The 21733-nt window shown below is 47.8% G+C and overlaps 2 protein-coding genes across 2 annotated transcripts in view; both read left to right on the top strand.

Moving 5' to 3' along the window:
• The window catches only part of LOC105554595 (transforming acidic coiled-coil-containing protein 2-like), a 94593-nt gene extending 94480 nt beyond the window's left edge, over nt 1–113 (top strand). The window contains exon 5 of the mRNA XM_012001140.1: nt 18–113. Coding sequence (XP_011856530.1) covers nt 18–113 — 96 coding nt within the window. The remainder of the gene's footprint in view (nt 1–17) is intronic.
• Nucleotides 114–916: 803 nt separating this feature from the next.
• Nucleotides 917–21733, top strand: part of TACC2 (transforming, acidic coiled-coil containing protein 2) — a 182906-nt gene continuing 162089 nt past the window's right edge. The window contains exons 1-2 of the mRNA XM_012001062.1: nt 917–1593; nt 2108–2221. Coding sequence (XP_011856452.1) covers nt 1145–1593; nt 2108–2221 — 563 coding nt within the window. The 5' untranslated portion in view covers nt 917–1144. The remainder of the gene's footprint in view (nt 1594–2107; nt 2222–21733) is intronic.

The following is a 21733-nucleotide window of genomic DNA, read 5'->3' as shown; positions in this document are numbered from 1 at the left end:
CCCCCTCTTGCAACCAGGAGCTGAAGGTGGGGAAATCTCTGCAGTGCAAGCCAGCAGTGGCAGCCCCAAAGCCAGAACCACTGAGGGACCTGTGGACTCCATGCCATGCCTGAACCGGATGCCACTTCCGGCCAAGGGCAAGCAGGCAACAGGGGAAGAGAAAGCAGCAACAGCTCTGGGTGCAGGTGCCAAGGCCAGCGAGGAGGGCTTGGCAGGTGATGCAGCAGGAGAGACAGAGGGCAGCATGGAGAGGATGGGAGAGCCTTCCCAGGACCCAAGGCAGGGCACATCAGGTGGTGTGGACACAAGCTCCGAGCAAATCGCCACCCTCGCTGGCTTCCCAGACTTCAGGGAGCACATTGCCAAGATCTTCGAGAAGCCTGTACTCGGAGCTGTGACCAAACCTGGAGAAAAGGCAGGAGCTGGGATGAGTGCAGTGGGTAAAGACCTCACCAGGCCATTGGGCCCAGAGAAGCTTCTAGATGGGCCTCCAGGAGTGAATGTCACCCCTCTCCCTGCACCTCCTGCTCGACTCCAGGTGGAGAAGAAGCAAGAGTTGGCCGGAGAGGCTGAGATTTCCCGTCAGGCTCTGCAGGATCCAGCTTCAGACAAGCTTCTGGGTCCAGCAGGGCTGACCTGGGAGCAGAACTTGCCAGGTGCCGGTGTGAGGAAGGAGATGGCAGGTGTCCCACCCACACTGAGGGAAGATGAGAAGCCAGAGGGACCTGGGGCAGCCTGGCCAGGCCTGGAAGGCCAGGCTCACTCACAGCCGGAGAGGAGCAGGCAGGAATTAGCTTCAGGTCTTCCTTCACCAGCAGCTACTCAGGAGCTCCCTGTGGAGAGAGCCGCTGCCTTCCAGGTGGCTCCCCATAGCCATGGAGAAGAGGCCGTGGCCCAAGACAGAATTCCTTCTGGGAAGCAGCACCAGGAAACATCTGCCTGCGACAGTCCACACGGAGAAGGTGGTCCCGGGGACTTTGCTCACACAGGGGTTCCAGGACATGTGCCAAGGTCCACCTGTGCCCTGGAAGCCCCTTCTCCCCAGGGGGAGGTTTCGACTGTGCCTGAGGCCAACAGTGAGCCCAGGACCCTTGACACACTTGGGGGTGAAAGGAGGCCCGGAGTCACTGCTGGCATTTTGGAAATGCAAAATGCCCTGGGCAACCAGAGCATCCCTGCACCACCAACTGGAGAAGTGGCAGACACTCCCCTAGAGCCTGGCAAGGTGGCAGGCGCTGCTCGGGAAGCAGAGGGTGACATCACCCTGAGCACAGCTGAGACACAGGCATGTGTGTCCGGGGACCTGCCTGAAGCAGGTACTACGAGGGCGTTCTCTATTGTGGCTGATGACTTGGCACTGCCAGGAAGCTGTCAGGACGCAGCCTGCTCTGACAAGGCTCAGGGGATGGAGGGTACAGCTGCTCTTCATGGGGACAACCCAGCCAGGCCCCAGCAGGCTGAGGAGCAGCCAGGGCCTGAGTGCCCCATTCCAGCTGGGGACGGGAAGGTGCGCATCTCCTCACCTCCAGAACCTGATGAAACTCGTGACCCAAAGCTGCAACATTTGGCTCCAGAAGAGCTCCACGCTGACAGGTACTTAAATGGAAAAATTCCCACGGGAATGTGTGGTCAGTTTCAAAGGTGATTCCCAGCCTGAGGTTTAGAAGTCAGTCGCATAGGCGAGTTGTTTTCTAAAAGCTGAGTTTTCCATATCTATTGCTAAATGAACCTGCTTACCCCCTCTGGATGTCCTGAGGCTCTGAAAAAGATGAGAACCATGGTTGGAGGCTGGGAGTTGTTGACTATGTTCCTTTTCTTGTGTTCCTTAATTCATCTAACTTAAACCACTGGAAAAGTATCAACTGTTTACTGACTGGCTGTGCACTATTAGGTGATAGGTTATAGTCAGTCATATGTTTTTCTGGAGTCCAGATACATCTGCTTTTGAATCTGGATTTATTTAGGCAGGGGGTCCTTTATCCTAGGGATTTTTTTTGTAGTAGCCACTTAAAACTTTAATTGGGAAATCTGCTTTTTCAGTAGGACATGGGGAGAAATGCCCTGCTATCTACAATATCCTATCAATTGCTTTCTTTCATTATCCCAGAGAGAGCCCCAGGCCTGGCCCATCCATCTTACTTTCGGTTCCTAAGAAGGATGCTCCAAGAGTCTTGGATAAAGTTACTTCAGATGAGACCAGAGGTGCAGAAGGAACAGAAAGGTCAGTGAAAGATATTGGTCTTTGGAAGGCCATGGTGGCTTCCTTAGATATAGGCACACTGGATGTTTTGTAAAGGAGAGTAGTCCTTATACAGCACAAGTTCTTACATAAGAAAGAAGCAAATGGCCATTCCCATTTTATGTACAGGTACAGCAGTACCTGGGATGACTAAAAGCTCCGTTGTTGGAAAAGGGATTGAATGAGTTGCTTTCATACTTGAGTTTAATTGATTACCTTAAATTTAAAAAGTCAGTCTGGGCACGGTGGCTCACGCCTATAATCCCAACACTTTGGGAGGCCAAGGCAGGAAGATCACTTGAACCCAGGAATTTGAGACCAACCTGGGCAATTTGGTGAAACCCCATCTCTAGAAAAAATACAAAGATTAGCCGGGCACAGTGGCATGTACCTATAGTCCTAGTTACTTGGGAGGCTGAGTTGGGAGGATTGATCGTTTGAGCACAGAAGGTGAAGGTGCAGTGACCCATGTTTGTGCCACTGCACTCCACCCTGGGTGACAGAGACCCTGTCTCAAAAAAGAAAAGACTCTTTATTGAGATGCAATTCACATACCATATAATTCACTCATACAATTCAATGGCTCGTAGTATATTCACAGTGTGTAACCGTGGCTACAATCAATTTCAGGTTATTTTCATCCCCACAGAAAGAAACCCTACAGCCCCTAGATATCATACCCCAGCCCCACACCCGCTGCATCATCTCTAGGCACCCGCTCATCTAGGTCATTACGTCTTGATGCAAATGGGTTCAATGCTGATTTCGTCTGAGAAGCAGGAATGGCTCACCAACAGCAGTCACACTCCAGGAGATCTCGAGATGCAAGGAGTGTAAATGTAACCATGAACAAGTGACCTTCGCACTTGCAGTGTGCCTGCGTGTTCTTTTCTACGGGAAATGCCACCTAGTGTTGTGCAGAAACTGCTGCTCAAAGTTTCATCCTTTTGGGGAGATGGAGATATTGTGCACGTACACAGACACACAGTGAACAAGCTTTCCGCCTCCCTAGGCCTTTGGCTGTTCTGGTGCTGTGTGTGCACACACATACACACGCATATACACTTGTGTGTATGAGTAGGGTGGAATCAGACTTTAAATTAGTACCTGTGTACCCTACCAAACAGCTGCAGGCATTTTATAAATGATCTGATTCATATTTTGCACATTTGGAAAGAATGCACGATCACCTGTTTTTCGAGTCTGAACACTTCCACTGACACCCAGCTGCCTCTGCTGCCTGTCAGTAGTGACTCTCATAGCTCCGAGCCAATGTGGATGTGGGCGTGTGCTGGCCAAACAGATGCCAGTTTAATCTGCATTTGACACCCTTTTCTGCTACTGACTTAGGGTACAATTTCCTGCAGCCTTTGCTGTTATGTATTTTTTATATTCCCAGTTCAGGGGCAGGAGAAATATCTGTCTAGCTTGGAAAAGTCTTCCCCACCCCAAAAATGACCATATCAGGGCCTTCTTTTTCAGAGTCCTTAGACATGTTAGCACCTTCTTGGAGAACGCAGGACCAGACATATAGCAGTACAATAAATACTGTACTCATTGTTTTAATTACTTTAAATTGTACAATTAAAATTTATAAAGTAGTGTTATAAATTATCATTTTTTTCCAGAATACTTGTGAGGTATAGAAAAGTAGATAGAGAAGGGCCGGGCAAGGTGGCTCACGCCTGTAATCCCAGCACTTTGGGAGGCCGAGGTGGGCGAATCACGAGGTCAGGAGATTGAGACCATCCTGGCTAACACGGTGAAACCCCATCTCTACTAAAAAATACAAAAAATTAGCTGAGTGTGGTGGCAGGCACCTGTAGTCGCAGCTACTCGGGAGGCTGATGCAGGAGAATGGCGTAAACCCGGGAGGCGGGGCTTGCAGTGAGCCCAGATCGCGCCACTGCACTCCAGCCTGGGTGACAGAGTGACACTCAGTCTCAAAAAAAAACGAAAAGTAGATGGAGAAAAATTCACAACCAGAATACCTACCAATTATTATTTCGTATTTTAGTATATTTTCTTTTCTTTTTTTTTTTTTTTGAGATGGAGCCTTGCTCTGTCGCCCGGGCTGGAGTGCAGTGGCCGGATCTCCGCTCACTGCAAGCTCCACCTCCCGGGTTCACGCCATTCTCCTGGCTCAGCCTCCCGTGTAGCTGGGACTACAGGCACGCACCACCTCGCCCGGCTAGTTTTTTGTATTTTTTAGTAGAGGCGGGGTTTCACCGTGTTAGTCAGGATGGTCTCGATCTCCTGACTTTGTGATCCGCCCGTCTCGGCCTCCCAAAGTGCTGGGATTACAGGCTTGAGCCACCGCGCCCGGCCTATATTTTCATTTTAGCAGATTTTCAGTGCCACCAAAACACTCTTTAATGTCTTTAGTGCTGTCAAAACTCTTTAAAAACAAATCCTTAAAAAAATTATTTATTTATTCACGTATTTATTTATTTTGAGACAGGGTCTCACTCTGTCACACAGGTTGGAGTGCAGTGGCACAATCTCTGCTCAATGCAGCCTCGACCACCCCAGGATCCTCCCACTTCAGCCTCCCTAGTAGCTGGGACTACAGGTGTGTGCCACCATGCTCAGCTTATTTTTAATTTTTTGTAGAGATGGAGTTTCACCATGGTGCTCAGCCTAGTCTTGAACTCTGGGCTCAAGCAATCTTCCTGCCTCCACCTCCCAAAGTGCTGTGATTACAGGCTTGAGCCACCATACCCAGCCTAGAAACAGATCTTCATGGCTGAAGTTGCGTGACTGATTATGGTGTTAACAGCAGTGGAAATTTAGGTTCTGATGGTGTCCAATTCACTTTGTTCCTGCTGAGACTTTTGTACTCTCTAGAGCTGCTCGGTCTAGTATAGCAGCTCCTGGCTACGTGTGGATGGAGATGTGCTGTAAGTGTAAAATACATACCCAATGTTGAAAATTAGGATGAAAAAAAGAAAATACATCACTAGTAATTTTGAATATGTTAATTATATGCAAAACAATATTTTGGCTCTATTGGGCTAAAATATCTATTGGGCTAAAATTAACTTCACTTATTTCTTTTTTTCTGTTTTTCTAATGTGGCTCCCAAAATTTAAAAAATGTCATATGTGGCTTTTGAATACCTGGCTCACATTCTATTTGGATCATTTGCCTCCAGAAGCTGCTTTTCCTTGGTCTTTGAAGGAAATGGGGTTGTAAAAAATTGCCGTTCCCTGTACTTTGGGCTCTTGGGGAAAAGGCTTCCTAACATTGGTTGAGAGTTTTTGGAAAAAATTCAGACTGGACTCTCATCCAGCCTGCCAGGTTGGGAATGCTTCTTCCTCTTGAGGCGGAGGCTCTGAACTTCGTGCTTGTGAACCCATCCACCATGAGGAAGCCGTGTCCGTGGACCTGGACAGGTCTCGGAGGAAGTCCTGCCAGGCCAGGGGCTGTACTTCCTGGGAAGGGCAGGTGTTGTCTTTGATGGTGACAGTCAGCAGCGGTCTGGGGGAGGTTGGGTGGCCAGACTTCGGTGGACACTGCCAGAAGCTGTGGTGGCAATGAATTTCAGGGACAGGTGTCTGAATTCACACCCCAGCTCTGCTCCTTACTAATTACATACCTAACCTCAGTTTGTTCGTCTGTAGAATGGGGATGACAACAGTTGTACCTGCCTCGAAGAATTGCCATGAGGGTTAAATGAGATCCTTGATTCAAGTGCCAGAGCATGCCCGTTCTGGTGCCCAGTGGGTGTTAGATTCCCTGTTGTTTTGTGATGGTCATTTCTGGTGCAGCGACCTGCATGATTATATCTCTCTTCAGTGTGGAGATGGTTTTGGGATCTCGTTCTGTTCTCCTGAGGTTGAAACTTCAACCTGGCTGTCTTTCTTTCCCAGTGTTGAATTCTTTCTCTGCTAAAATATTTCAATGGCTGAGGAGAGTGAATTCTTTCATACCTCCTACTGCACAGCCCAGAGTGATCTGCTACAAGTTAAAATTTTGAGATTGCGTTTCATTGTAACACTCTGAGTATCTTTGTGTACCATATTATATTGTATTTCACCATCAAAATACTATTTCAAGTTACCTCCAGAAGAACAAAGCAAAGCAAAACCAGGTTTTCTATTATCTTGCTAGTTGTCAGGTGATATGCTTCTGTGGATTGAATTTTGAAGATTCTACCTATTTGAATAGGGTATCAGCCTAAGAAATGTGTGTTTTTCTATTTTGGTGACAGGCTAGTTTGATGACCCAATCTCATACACATGTCCAGGAAGATAGCATAAATTTGTTTAGTGCTTTATTGTCCATCTTATGAAGTCAAATTGGCATTGCTAATGGATGTGGCATGGATATCCCATGGCTTTGCCTACCTCCAGCCCTACCTCATACCCATGGGGGTCTGTGTGTCCCACACTCTGAGAAGCAGGCACTCACAATGTACAGAAATGTATAGAATGGAACGTAAAGAGACTGGCTGTGCATTTCTGTACATTGTATGATCCTCCCTGTGGAAGAGCCTGAGACTTAGAGACAGCCTCATGTTAGTTTCAGGTTGTTCTGCAGAAGATGCTTGAATCAATTTCACCTATGTACAGATACAACTATCTTCCCTGTTAGTGGGAAGTCTAGAATTTGGCATTTTGGTTATATAGCACTAATGTTCAGACATGTAGTTCTGGATTAATCTTGGATATCACCAAGCTTGTTGTTGCTGAATATGTATTTAAAAGGAGTCTTTCTTTCTCTCTCTCTCTCTCTCTCTCTCTTTTTCCATTTAAGGAAATGGTTGGAAAGGTATTTTCAAGTATTAGTGGATTTTAAGAGAATTAAATTGTTCCCAGATGCTTAGGGTCTTTGTGTAAACCTAGGCTGAATGTGGAAGGGCAATTGGGTTGAAAAGTGGAGGGAGGGAGGACAGAGAGGACAGCTGGCCTCCCGTCAAGGAAGCCCTGGCTGGACCTGAAAGCCTCACTGGAGCCGCTGCTCTCTCTTCCTCCCACGCCTTCTTCCCACTTGGTCTCTGTTTCTTCCTTCTCTCTCCACTCCCTTCTAAAATTACCAGCTGTGACACCATGTTTTCAAGTTTAAGAATAAGCTTTTACAGGGTGGCCACAACTGTATAAATTAAGGAAAAGAGAAAACAACATTCAAGCATAGTTCTCTTAGCAGACAAAGCCAGGACAACAGACCTCACCCCCAATTTTATATGACATAGGAAATCAACACTTGGTAATGTCACAGCAATACTCTTCTCAAATGGGAGAAAGTTAAGTTAGAAACATGCATTCACATCTCATTGGCCTCTTATTGGCTTCACTACCTTAGATAAGCTGCTTAACTTTTCTATCCTCAGTTTCTCTCTCTATAAAATGGGAAGATAACATCTCTCTTTTAGGATTGGGGTTAGGATAAAATTGGAATGTTTCCAAAGCCCCTAGGATAATGCTTGGTATGTGGTAAGTGTATGATTACAACGGTAACTACTCTTGTAATTTGAAATGTATTTCTTCAAAAGCATCCTGGAAATTAAGCAAAAGGAGGCAATGCCCAAGATCTCTAAATGAAATGATAACAGACCCTGCAGGAATCTGTCAACGCAGGAACTGGATGTGTGTCTGTCTCCAACCCTTCCACGTCTCTAAGGCTATTTCTGTCTGTCAAGTCGGGGGCTCCACGAACCCTGCTTTGCCCACAAGGAGCTCATTATGTGAAGTGAGATCACAGATTCAAATGTACTTAGGAAACTAAAGCCTCTACAAATTGTTGTCTTATCAATAGCTTCAGTCACTATAAACAATCATATACAAAAGTCAAGGAGCCTTTGAAAATGCAGCCTTTATGTTCCGAAGCATCTGTGTTTCATAAGCAAAATGAATTTCCTGAGAGGTGAATCTGTCATTTGGAAAAGCTTCAAGTATCTTTATTTATTTATTTTTAGAGATAAGGTCTTGTTCTGTCTCCTAAGAGGGAGTGCCTTAGTGAGATTATAGCTCTTTCTAACCTCCAATTCCTGGGGTCAAGCAACTCTCCAGCCTCTGTGCCTCCCAAGTAGCTAAGATTGCAGGTGCGTGCCACAACACCTAGTTAATTTTTAAATTTTTTGTAGAGATGGTATCTCACTATGTTGTCCAGGCTGGTCTCGAACTCCCAGCCTCAAACAATCCTCCCACGTTGGCCTCCTAAAGCACTGGGATTATTATAGGCATGAGTCACCATGTCCAACCCTCTAAATCTCTTTAGAAAGTGGGTTCATGAAGCACCTGCACAAAGGGCGGCAGCCTCCTTGGAGGCAGGGGCTGGATGCTCTGTCTCCAGGTGGCTGGGACAGGCACACCACCACCTTGGCTTCTGGCTCTCCAGAGCTTGGAAGCCTGTCTGCCCCTTGTCCCGTGTTCACGCTGCACTTGAACCCATAGCATGGAAGAGCCGCTCACTGCCACTTCAAAGTCAAGGGCCAGTTTCTTTCAGGTCAAGGTGGTGATTTCCCAAATTGAATGTCTCCAAGCTGACCTGCTCCTTTCTGGGAACCTGTCATTACGGCCACCAGTAGAAGCCACTGTGTTTGACCTGGGTTTGGGTTTTGTTTCAGCAGCAATGTTTGAGAAATGAATATTTTACACTCTAGCTGGTGAGAGCTGGAAGGAAATGTGGGGGCACTCTTATTGAGCGCCCCCCCCCCCGCTTTATGGAGGAGGAAACTGAGGCTCGGAATGGGGATAGGGCTAGGGGGCTAACTAGCTGCAGAGCTAGACCTGAGTTCTGGCCCCTGATGGCAGGTTTCCCCACAGATGCCTGTGCTGAACTGGGGACCCTCCTCAGGAGGGGGATGGGGCTCTTCCTTTCACCAACGCCGGCCACCCCAATTCTACTTCTAGGCTTTTGAGAAAAGACCATATGATTCTGACTGAGGTCTAGGGTGTGACAAGCACAGGCCTCAGAGTGGACAGGGCTCAAGTTCTAGCTCTGTGATCCTGGGGGCATCGCCTCGCAAGGCATTTGACTCACCTGTAAAATGGGGCGGCATAGTACCTCTTTACAGTGCTGTTAGAATTAAATGAGCCGGTTTATTGAGAGTGCCTGCCACAAGTGCTCTGTGTAAGTTCCTTTCATTTATTTCTCCCTCTGGGCCAATGCACTTCCACACCGCAGCAGCGTGGTTCTTTCTCACTTCAACCCGTAGGTGGGTGCTGTTTGTGTACCCCTTTTCCAGATGAGGAAATGGAGGCTCCCAGTGGTGACATGGCTTGGTCAAGGTCAAAAAGCTAATAAGAGTTGGAACTAGGACTAGAACCTCAAGGCTTTTCAGACATCAGATCTACGTTCAGAATGCTGATCATTCTCTTACTAGCCAGGTGGTGTCCTGGGAAGGCGCCCTGTTCCCTACAGCAACGCTGTCCACTGAAACTTCTTAGTGATATGAATGTCCTGTGTCTCCATTCTCCAATATGGTCGCCGGTGGCCACAGGCTGATAGCGAGCACTTGAAATGAGGCTGGTGCCGCTAAGGAACCAAATTGTTAATTTTGTTTAATTTCAACTAATTAAAATTTATAGTGAAATACCCACATGGGGCTATGGCTTCCACACAGGACAACCCAACTGGAAGCCAGTGCTCCTTTGCATTACATCAGAGGCTAATCCTCGCCATCAGAGCCAGTGGGTTTGGTGAGGCTCTGTGTGTGAAGCCCTGGACGTTTCTCAAGCACCTAGTGGTGCTCGGTGAGTATTAGGCCCCCTTCCCCTCGCTGGCTGGCTCTGTAAGTGGGGAGACCAAGTGGTTGTGTCTCTGGAGTGCAGGCTGAGGTGTGTTCATGGCATATCTGCCCAGTAATGCGGACAGCAGGAGGTGTCTTTCCTGCACCTAAGGAGGTCTCGCATTGCACCTGGGGGCTTGGCTTCACCTATGTGACCGCACGCCCAGGCCTGCAGACCCATATCTGAGCTGGCATTGTAAGAAGCCCTGGATGGCCCCATGAACTGACTCCTGACAGCAGCACTTGTGGTAAACCCTCCCTTCCCACAAACCACCCAGTGGCCACACATACAAGAGTGCCCCTCACTGGCCGGGCATGGTGGCTTATGCCTGTAATCCCAGCACTTTGGGAGTCTGAGGCTGGTGGATCATATGAGGTCAGGAGCTCAAGACCAGCCTGACCAACATGGTAAAACCCTGTCTCTACTAAAAATACAAAATTAGCTGGGCATGGTGGTGTATGCCTGTAATCCCAGCTACACAGGAGGCTGAGGCAGGAGAATCACTTGAACCCAGGAGGCAGAGGTTGCAGTGAGCAGAGATCGCGCCATTGCACTCCAGCCTGGGCTACAGAGCGAAAGTCCGCATCAAAAAAAAAAAAAAAAATAGAGTGCCCCTCACCAGACTGGGAGGGAGCCCAAATGGGCAGACATATGGTTTTTCCATTGATGTCTCTGCACTGTTCTTGTCCTGAAAACCTGGCAGGATGCAGAACAGGCCCCAGCTTACAGCATCTCAGCCCCTTCTTTCTTCTCTACTTTCTTAATGCCTGTTAAGTTGTCCAGTGTTAAATATTTTAGCAGCCTGATGACTCAGATGTAGACTGTGAAAGTGTTTCTTTTTTCAGGGAAGGCACTGGAACAGGTCTAGTTACAGATGCTCTTAATGCCCTTTTGCAAGCCTGGCCAAGGGTGTTTAGGAATAAAAACTTTCCCGGTTGCTGGGCGTGGTGACTCCCACCTATAATCTTTACCGGTACTTTGAGAGGCTGAGGTGGGAGGATCGCTTGAGCCCAGGAGTTAGAGACCAGCTTGGGCAACATAGTGAGACTCGATCTCTACAAAAATAAAAATAAAAGTAGAAATTAGCCTGATGTGGTGGTGCATGCCTGTGGTCCCAGCTATTTGGGAGGCTGAAGTGGGAGGATCGCTTGAGCCCAGGAGGTCGAGGCTGCAGTGAGCCAAGATCACACCACTGTACTCCTGGGTGCAGCCTGGGTGACAGAGTGAGGTACTGTCTCAAAGAAAAGGAGGAAGAAGAAGAAAAAGAAGAAGAGTAGGAGGAGGAGGAGGAGGAGAAAGGAAGAAAGAAGAAGAAACTCAGGGGAAGGGAGTCTATGTCTTGAGAGTGGGCAGGGTGGGCCTAGTGAGGACCCCAATGCACAGTGGATTTCGGTCAGCGCTCAGTTCTAAGGCCAGGAGTACACTTGGTGGGAGAAGAGTGGACCTCTGAAGCTGCCCCAGGGGAGGGAGAGGGCCCCGGGAGTAGGAGGGAGGAGAAATAAGGCTTAGGATGAGTCAAGCTGGAGGCTGGGGTTGGTAGGCGGCCAGAGTTTAAATCCTGGCTCCCATTCGAGAGTGATGCTGGGTGCTATTAGGACTGCCCCAAGCCTCAGCTTCTTTGCGGGTAAATGGGGCTGACAATGTCTCCCGGGGGTAAAGGAGGGTTTCAGTGGGGAGAAGATGAGACGAGACACGGCACACCCTACACAAAGTCAGCTTGCAGTGGAGACTTTGTGGACAAGGTCCCTGAGCTGCAGGGGGTCTTCTGGGCAACTCCATCCCCACAGCCAGCTCAGCAGCCACCCAGCAAATGTGCACCCAGGCAGGTACTTAGAAGGAGAAGCTGAGGGCTCTCCCACGAGGGAAGAGCTGAGATGAGCTTTGAGGACATGCTGGGTACAGGCTCCTCTGCTAGAAAGAGGTTTGGGGTAAATGGTTAGGTGGGTAGGTAGGTAGGTTGATGTGGGGCAAGTGAGCGACAGATGTGGTTTGTTGACTACCAGCCCAGGGCCCAGCACACACCGGAGAAGTCAGCCGTTCATGGGCTCCTGTCTGCTCACGGTGTACCTCGTAGGATCAGGAAGTTGGACATCATGATCCTAGGTTGTCTTTCTAGAAATGTTTGCTTGGATATGTGTTTGTGGCCATTTCGATAGAGAATTGGTCTTGGCCTCTGGCTAAGAGAATAAGCTATCATCTTGTTTCTTGGAGAATGTTAGATTTGCAGGACATGGCTCTTGGTTACCCAGCACCTGATACCTTGCATGAGGCACCCTCGGCACTGCATACGTGTTTGCTGCATAATTCAACACAACGAGCTATCAGGTGAGTCTGAGGGTTCCTGTCCTAGGAAACAAGGTCAGACAGCACTTAGGAGGCAGGCAGCTGCATCTAACTTCTGGCTCTGCTATTAGACTCTTTACCCTCGAGCAAGTTCCTTAGCCACCCTAAGCCTCAGTTTCTCGCCTGAAAGATGTATATAATGCTAGGGTCCACCACAGAGAGTTACATAAACATAATATGTGTGAAAATCTTAGCAAAGTGCCCGCCTGGCATGCAGTAAGCACTGAGGTATCAGAGGTTACTGTTTTTATTGCTATCATCATTTAAATGATTATAAGACTATTATTAAGGTAGATTAATGGTAAGTACCTGTGTTTTTACACATAGGTTCACAGAGTTCACGTACATCTGGCCTGGATTCGTTGGAATGTGCCACTACCCTCTAATGCTTCTTCCCGTTCTGTAGCCTCAGCCTCCCAATGGGGGTGGCTCTCCGTGTTGCAATATTGTATAGGATGCAAAGTGGAGCCATCTGGCACCCATGGGGAATGCATTCCCTTCGTTGTGGAAACTAGGGCTTTGGGGTTAACCTCTTGCCAGGAGCGGCTGCAGAGAGGCTGCAAGCTAACATTAGTGGGTGGGGGTGTGCCTGTGTGGTGAGCAGAGCCGTGCTGAGCACATCTCATGGGACAAACCGCCTCAACTATTTTGGCATGACATTTTGAGCTGTGAGCCCATTCCAAACCTCCTAGAGGAAAGGACAGGGTGAAAAGTCATCTGGCCCTGCCTGCCAGACACCATAGCATCATAGCTGGAGGAGTAGACCCTTCCTGGCAAGTGACCAGGCAGCTGGTATTGAAACATATACATGGCCAGGATTGGCAGACTGAGAATTTGGGGAAGAGTGGGAGTGCCGAGCCTGGACTTAGGTCTCAACCCCAGACCAGACTGCCTTTCCAGGCCACCTAGGAAGGATGCTTCTCTGGCATCCGAGGCTGGGTAGCAGGGAAGCTCACCTTTGAGATGAGGTACCACCTCATGCCTGGCTTGGGCATTCATAGTCATTCACTGTCTCCTTCCGACACACTCAGCCGGTAGGAGATGAAACTCCAGTTTCAGCAGAACGTTCTCCTTTTGAACTCTCATCTGAGTCTGTCCTTCCCAGCAGCATCCACATACTTCCCAAATTGTGGTGAATTAAAGAAGCTGCAAGCACTGGCCCAACTAGCTTTTCCTGGTGGTTTTTCGGCAACCCTCCTGCAAATGCTATCAGCCAAGCAAAGGAAAGCCAGGGCCACACAGCACAGAGGCTGCAGCGTAGTCCAGCTTAACTCCGTTTCTTTACACGTAGGCTATAAATCTGTGGGAGATAAAATGCACTTAATGCTCACTGCAGGGTTTAGTTTTGTTTTTTTCCATGAAGATGGGAAGCTTATGTGTTAGGAGCCACCAGGGTCCTGTTGAAGCATTGTGTATACCTCTCATTTAGTTCATATTTTATCTTCAATGGAGAGGATGCTGTAAAAGTGGAATGTAGAGAATTGCCCCTCCTGGGGTGACATTTTTGCTTTCAGAAACTCTTTGGGGCTGGGCACAGTGGCTCACGCCTGTAATCCCAGCACCTTGGGAGGTCAAGGCAGGTGAATCACCTGAGGTCAGGAGTTCAAAACCAGCCTGGCCAATATGGCGAAACTCCATCTCTACTAAAAATACAAAAATTAGCTGAGCGTGGTGGCGTGTGCCTGTAGCCCCTGCTACTCGGGAGGCTGAGACAGGAGAATCGCTTGAACCCGGGAGGTGGAGGTTGCAGTGAGCTGAAATTATGCCATTGCACTCCAGCCTGGGCATCAGAGCGAGACTCTGTTTCAAAAAAAAAAGAAAAAAGAAACTCTCTTTGCATTCTGCATTTGGGGAGTGTGACTGAGTCTAGGAGGAAAGCTGTAACTCTTCCCTGCTCCTTTCTGAGAAGGAAAGGTCCTGAAAAGCCACTGGCTCTAAGGTCTAACAAAGGCCATTTTGTGTCTTCTCTTCTTTTTTTTTTTTTTGAGATGGAGTCTTGCTGTGTTGGCCAGGCTGGAGTGCAGTGGCCCAATCTTGGTTCACTGCAACCTCCACCTCCGGGGTTCAAGCAGCTCTCCTGCCTCACCCTCCCAAGTGGCTGGGATTATAGGCACGCACCACCACGCCCAACTAACTGTTTTGTATTTTTAGTAGAGACGGGGTTTCACCATGTGAGCCAGGCTGGTTTCGAATTCCTGACCTCAAGTGATCTGCCCGCCTCAGCCTCCCAAAGTGCTGGGATTATAGGCATGAGCCACAGCGCCCAACTGGGCCTTCTCTTCTTAACCCCTTTTCGTTTGGTATAAAAATGTGGAGAAAGGTATGAGTGCAGAAGCAGGCCCAGACTGTAAAGACGTAAGAGGCAGGAACTCCAGTGTGGCTGAGAGCTTTTGGCCAGACCCATGTGCCTGTGTCTCTGGGTGACCACTCTGCCTGTCTTGCCCCTTCCTTTATGTGTAGCCCATGATGGGACCACATTCTGGTTCAAGAGACAGTAGAGGCTCAGACAAACATAGTTCTGTGAAGCCTTCCCAACCCTTCCACTCCCCAGGAGTACCCCCATCTCCCACCAGAGTAGCGAGGTTCCTTTCTGTAGCCTGACAGTAATTTTAAGACAGGGGCAAGTGTATTACAGTTTGGTGAATCAGATTTTGTCATTTGCAGAAGAGATTGGGTGTTTTGAGCTGGACAGATCTGGTTCAAATCTGCTGCTTATTCACTGTAGGATGTTCGTCATATTACTTAGTCTCATGAGGTCTCAGTTTCCTCACCTGCAAAATGAGTATAAAATTAGTACTTACCTCATGAGGATTCAGTGAAATAGTGCACTGGAAATGCTTGACCAGAGCTGGCACATCTATCACCCAAGGAACATCTCTCACTATTGGAGAGAGTCCCCCACAATGGCAGGGACTGTGCGTGGTCCCCAGTCCTTAGCCCAGTGGGCTGCCCATAGGAGCCCCTCAACAAATGTTTATGGAATGATTGTGTTTAGCTGGGCAGGGTGGCTCACCCCTGTAATCCAGCACTTTGGGAGGCCAAGGCTGGAGGATCGCTTGGGTTCGGGAGTTCGAGACCAACCTGGGCAATATGGCAAAACCCTATCCTTTTTTTGGAGACAGAGTCTTGCTCTGTCGCCCAGGCTAGAGTGCAGTGGCGTGATCTCGGCTCACTGGAAGCTCTGCCTCCTGGGTTCACGCCATTCTCCTGCCTCAGCCTCCAAACACCTGGGACTATAGGTGCCTGCCACCATGCCCAGCTATTTTTTTTTTTTTTTGTATTTTTAATAGAGATGGAGTTTCACCATATTAGCCAGGATGGTCTTGATCTCCTGACCTTGTGATCTGCCTGCCTCGGCCTCCCAAAGTGCTGGGATTACAGGCGTGAGCCACTGCGCCCGGCCAACCCCATCCTTTTTAAAAAAAAAAAAAGAGAAAAAACAAGACGACAAAGGCAGAGTCTCAGGTACTACCCGAGGCCTGCTGAGTTGGAATCTTTACAGTCATGCATTGCTTAATGATGGGGAGCTGCTCTGAGAAATGCATTGTTGGGCGATTTCATCATTGTGTGAACATCGTAAAGTGTGCTTACGCAAACCTAGACAGTATTGTCTACTACAAGGTACTGCACGACTCTTCACCCATCAGAGTTTGGGCAGTGCTGTTAGGTTTATGGGCCACCCTTTGAGTAGCAAGGGGTCTAGGGCACTCTTCCCAACACTGGCTGCACACTGAAAACTCCCGTGGAGCTTAAAAACAATGTTGATGCCTGGATGCCACCCCCAGAGTTTCTGGTTTAATGGCTATGCGGGTGTAGCCTGGGGGTAGTACATTTTCAAAGCTCGCCAGGTATTTCTACACAGTACGGAACAGCTGGCCTAAGGCACACAGAAGCAAATCAAACCAACTCGGCTCTCAGATGCTTCTTTGTCTGTTGCAGCATAAGACATCTCCATCATCACGCCCACTGCATAGGCTGAACTGAACCCCGTAACCGCGCCTCACTCCTGGCCCCGCCAGACCCTCGCACTGCTGTGGCTGATCTATCAAATGTTTTATTTTTCAACTTTGCCCTGATGTCACGTGGATATCTGACTGTCTCCTAGAGAAAGTTGTTTTTCTGCCAGAGAAGGTACAGCAGGGAGGGTGTTGCCTCCTATTTAGTCAAAGGCTTATTTTAAATTGGGATTAGGCCAAGTTCAAGTGCAGGAGCACATTGGCCCCTGGAGGAACCTGGTCAGGTACATTTGGCCGGTGAGACCAGTGGTCAGCACTTTGGCTCATGGAACACACGTCTGTCCGAGCAGTGCAGACCTGGCTTGTGTGAACTGGGCTTTGTGTGCCCTTGAGGAAAATGCTGAGGCCACGTCTAGAAATTCTGGCTGAGGCTGAGAGCCATGTGCAGAGCTGCCCCCACACATTTCCTTGTGTATATTTTGGGTTCAGATTGACATTTCATCCTAGCATGGGCGGAGGTAATGGCTGAATTTTTAGAAGGCCTGAATCCCTTCTACAAATACATCGCCTTGCCCTGTAACCAAGTTTTGCTGGGTTGCAGTTCAGGAATGTATCTTGCTGCTTGTACGGCCCATCATGGAATGTGAGAACTTAGCTCAGAAGAACAAAGCAGTATTCCTTCTAGAAAAAAACAAAGAAAGAAAGAAAGTTCCTCGGAGTTCACCAGTGAAATGGATCTTATATTATGAGTGTGAGGGCTGAATTCCTATGATATGGCTGGGTTCCTCATGGCATATTCCCCTCCTGACATGTCTAAAGTATATAAGAAATAACCCACGGGTTAGCCTTGGTCACTGTAGACTGGTTAGGAGTTTGAGTTCTGCACCATGCAGAGCCTGTGTATGAACTGTGGCGCTGCTCAGTGTGGCCTCTGGTTGAGTTCACCACTCAAAGCCTGCTTCCTCCATTGCCAGCTAAGGACAATAGCAGTACCTGCTGCATAGGCTCATTAAGAGAATTAAGGCAAAGAAGAGATAGGAGCCACTTAGCAGAGGGCCATCTTTGTGACCAGTGCTCACAAATGGTGTCTAATATTATTGTAGTTATTTTAGAAAAGCTTTTAAATTACCTTTTTGGTGTTCTTTTTCCAGTTATTAAGTGGAGAAGGCACAGTGCAAGTTGGCATGTGGATGGTATTTTGCCACTCTTCAAAGCTGGCAGGTAATGGGGTCATCTTCTAGGCTCCACATACCCTTTCAGTTTGAATTCTTGGTGTTTGAGTGAAGCCCCGAGATGCTGTCCTGTGGGAAAAGAAGAGCATCACGGGGCAAGGTGGTCCTTAGCTGTAGAGCTGAGGGAGGCTGGCCCTAGAGGTGGGGGACTTGTCTTGCAGGAGAGAGGAAGGATGGAGGACGATGGGCGCTGGACTGGGGTCAACCTGGTGGAGGCCCAGCCTACCAGCTGCCTGATGAGCACTGCGGGAAGGCTTGTTTCCTGACCTCAAGGAGACCATGCTCTGTTTCAAGAGACAGTACACAGGCATTATAAGATTAAAATAGCCCATGGCCCTAAGTGACTTTGCCTCTATTTGGTATTTAATGAATGTGGCCTTTTGTCCTTATCTAGAAGGCATTGTCTATGAAGGCAAGGATGTTGTCTCTTCACTGCCATTTCTGCAGCTCCTAGAAGTACCTAACACAATGTAGGTCTTTTTTATTTTTATTTTATTTTATTTATTATTATTTTTTTTTGAAACAGAGTCTTGCTCTGTTGCCCAGGCTGAATTGCAATGGCGCCATCTCGGCTCACTGCAAGCTCCGCCTCCCAGGTTCACGCCATTCTTTTGCCTCAGCCTCCTGAGTAGCTGGGATTACAGGCACTTGCTGCCACACCCAGCTAATTCTTTTTGTATCTTTAGTAGAGACAGTGTTTCACCATGTTGGCCAGGCTGGTCTCAAACTCCTGATTCCAAGTGATCCTCCCACCTTGGCCTCCCAAAGTGCTGGGATTACAGGCGTGAGCCACCAGGCTCAGCTTTCATTTTTTATTTCGTTGTGTTAGTAGTCAATGTCTGTGAAGTTACGGGTTGGTGTGTTCATGGTATCTTTTTCCTAATATTTAAATGCATAACTATTGAAATACTCTAATCTGAGAAATCCTAATATGGTAACACTGACTTATCCTCTAAAACTCGGCTTAACTATTCCCTCTTCTGGAAAATCTCCCCATACCTCTTCCAGCGCTGGTTAAAATATTCCTTTCCTATCTCTGTCATGTGGTAGCCGTCGTTATCTGATGACAGACGTAATCATAGGAACCATGTTGCATCTCACGTTTTAACCCTAGTGCTTTGCACAGGGCCAGGATGTAGTAGCATTTGAAAAGTGATTTTGAATAACTAATTGAAACTTCTTTATTCTAGGGAAGTTTATGCTGTCTGGCATGCATGGGAGCCCCTAACAGGATGCTCTATGATTCTGTGAAGACAATGTGCTGTCATTCAGGGCCCCAGCATTCCTAAGCTTCTATTTGAGTGCCCATCAACAAATCCGTTGTATGAACTTTGATTTAGACTCTCAGCTCTCAGCAAGGAACTAGTATGCTCTGTGTCTGGGGAGGGTTTGGCCTCTGACCTTCGCATCACATATTCCCTGTCAGTTACCCAGCCAGCCTTGGATGCTTCCAGTCCCTGGTCTCATTTCCCAGGATTTCAACATGGATGAAATTAGGCATCGGCAGTCTGGGATGGAGGGGGAAGTGATCGGGGAGAGGCTCTTGATCCAGTGGGCAGAAGTGAGCCATTAGATGGAATGGAGGTTTCCTTCAGTCTCCTGAAGTTACCTTCCCTAATATACATGCCATAGCCTTAAGTTCTTCCTGCTCTGAACTCTGACTGTACCTGGTATCTGCTGCTATTTTGGTTCCATATTCCTACTTCTTGCCCCTCCAGCATATGCCTGTCTTTCCAGGCAGCGTCCTGTCTTAAACACTTTTTTGTTTTTTGAGATGGGGTCTTGCTCTTTTCACCCAGGCTGGAATGCAATGGTACAATCTCAGCTCACTGCAACCTCTGCTTCCCAGGTTCGAGCGATTCTCCTGCCTCAGCCTCCCAAGTAGCTGGGATTACAGGTGTCCCCCACCATGCCTGGCTAATTTTTTAACATTTTTAGTAGAGACGGGGTTTCACCATGTTGGCCAGGTTGGTCTCGAACTCCTCATCTCAGGTGATCTACCCGCCTCAGCCTCCCAAAGTGCTGGGATTGCAGGTGTGAGCCACCACACCTTGCCTATCTTAAACATTTTATGTGTGTGTGTGTGTATACATATATATATGTATACATATATGTGTGTGTGTGTGAGTATATATATATAACTTTTTTTTTTTGAGATGGAGTCTCGCTCTTGTTGCCCAGGCTGGAGTACAGTGGTGCGATTTCAGCTCACTGCAGCCTCCGCCTCTTGGGTTCAAGCTATTCTCCTGCCTCAGCCTCCCCAGTGGCTGGGATTACAGGTGCCCACCACCATGTCTGGCTAATTTTTGTATTTTTAGTAGAGACGGGGTTTTGCCATGTTGGCCAGGCTGGTCTCGAACTCCTGACCTCAAGTGATCCACCCACCTCGGCTTCCCAAAGTGCTGGGATTACAGGTGTGAGCCACTGCACCCGGCCCCTGTCCTAAACATGTTTATCCACTTACTGATTGATGGGCATTTGGGCTGATTTCATATTTTTTCAGTTCCACATGGGCACTCAGAGGGTGATTGCAGATGCTGGTGAGTATTTGATCCATTAATGGTTATTTCTGTGTCAGGCAAATTGAGCACAGGTTTCTAGCCTGGCTTCTCATTTTTATGTGGCTTTCCACTTTTCAGGGAAAGCAAAATATTGTTGCTACAACAGAATTTTAAAGGAAGCTGCAAATGCATAGCAAAGCATTGCTTGGTGGACAGGGCCACAGTTACTTCCTAGGCACGGATTTGCCTTTTGTATTCCACAAGACTCCTTTGGCAAATGATAATGTGCTTTGTGGTCTTTCATTGCTTTCTGAAGCCTTAGGTTTAGTATCTATCATATGAGCACTTCTCAACACCACAGTTGACAGCCCTTTGAAGATGCTGTTGGCTACAAGTAACAGACTACTCAGTACAAGAAAACTTCAACAATCATAGGTTTATCATTGCACCAGCAGGAAGTTCCGAGGTTGAGTAATTCATTAGTTCAGTGACATCACTGAGGACCCAGGCCCTTTTCATCTTCCTCTCTACCCACATTCAGTGTGTGGCCAGATGTTCCCCTCATCGTTTCAAGCTGGCTGCAGCAGCTCCAGGCACTGTGCTCTCGCATGACAATGTCAAGAGGCGGGAAGACCCCTGATGGTCAGGAGCTATGCTGTCTTGTGTGTCTTCCAAAGAGTGAGGAAACTGTCTCCAGAAGGCCCAGCTGATTTTCTCTTCTGTTTCATTGGCCAAGGGTATGTAACAGGACCATGCCTAATCCAATTATTTAAACAAAAGTAAGGAAACAAGGGAAGAAGAACAGCAGTTTTGAAAGCAACCAACAATGCTGGCCATAAAACTTCAGATTCAGTTTCTCCAAGTGTGGTCTGACAAGCATCTCTTTCAGAATTATCTACAGGCTGGGTGTGATGGCTCACGCCTCTAATCCCAGCACTTTGGGAGGCCAAGGCAGGTGGATCACTTGAGGTCACGCTTCTAATCCCAGCACTTCGGGACGCCGAGGCGGGCGGATCACTTGAGGTCAGGAGTTCGAGACCAGCCTGGCCAATATGGTGAAACCCCGTCTCTACTAAAAATACAAAAATTAGCTGGGCGTGGTGTCAGGTGCCTGTAATCCCAGCTATTTGGGAGGCTGAGAAAGGAGAATCGCTTGAACCTGGGAGGAAGTCGCAGTGAGCCCAGATTGCACTGCTGCACTCCAGCCTGGATGAGAGAGTGAGAAGATTCTGTCTCAAACAAACAAAATAATAATAATATGTTTTTAAAAAAGAATTATTTAAAATATGCTTTCTAGAATGCACATTTCTTTAAATATATATATGTATTTCAATAGGTTTTTGGGGAACAGCTGGTGTTTGGTTACATGCATACATTCTTTAGTGGTGATTTCTGAGATTTTGGTGCACCTGCCACCTAAGTAGTGTACACTGTACCCAGTGTGTAGTCTTATATCCCTCACCTCCCTCCCACCCTTTCCCCCAAGACCCCAAAGTCCATTATATAATTCTTATGCCTTTGCATCCACATAGCTTAACTCTCACTTATGAATGAGAACATACAACGTTTGGTTTTTCATTTCTGAGTTACTTCACTTAGAATAATGGCCTCCAATTCCATCCACATTGCTGCAAATGCCATTATTTTATTCCTTTTTATGGCTGAGTAGTATTCCATATTCACTCACTCTATCTATCTATCTATCTATCTATCTATCTATCTATCTATC

This window comes from Mandrillus leucophaeus, unplaced genomic scaffold, assembly GCF_000951045.1.
Source record: "Mandrillus leucophaeus isolate KB7577 unplaced genomic scaffold, Mleu.le_1.0 Scaffold65, whole genome shotgun sequence".
In the NCBI taxonomy this organism is placed as follows: domain Eukaryota; kingdom Metazoa; phylum Chordata; class Mammalia; order Primates; family Cercopithecidae; genus Mandrillus; species Mandrillus leucophaeus.
The sequence above is the reverse complement of the archived record's forward strand: the minus strand, read 5'-3'. Positions and strand labels throughout refer to the sequence as shown.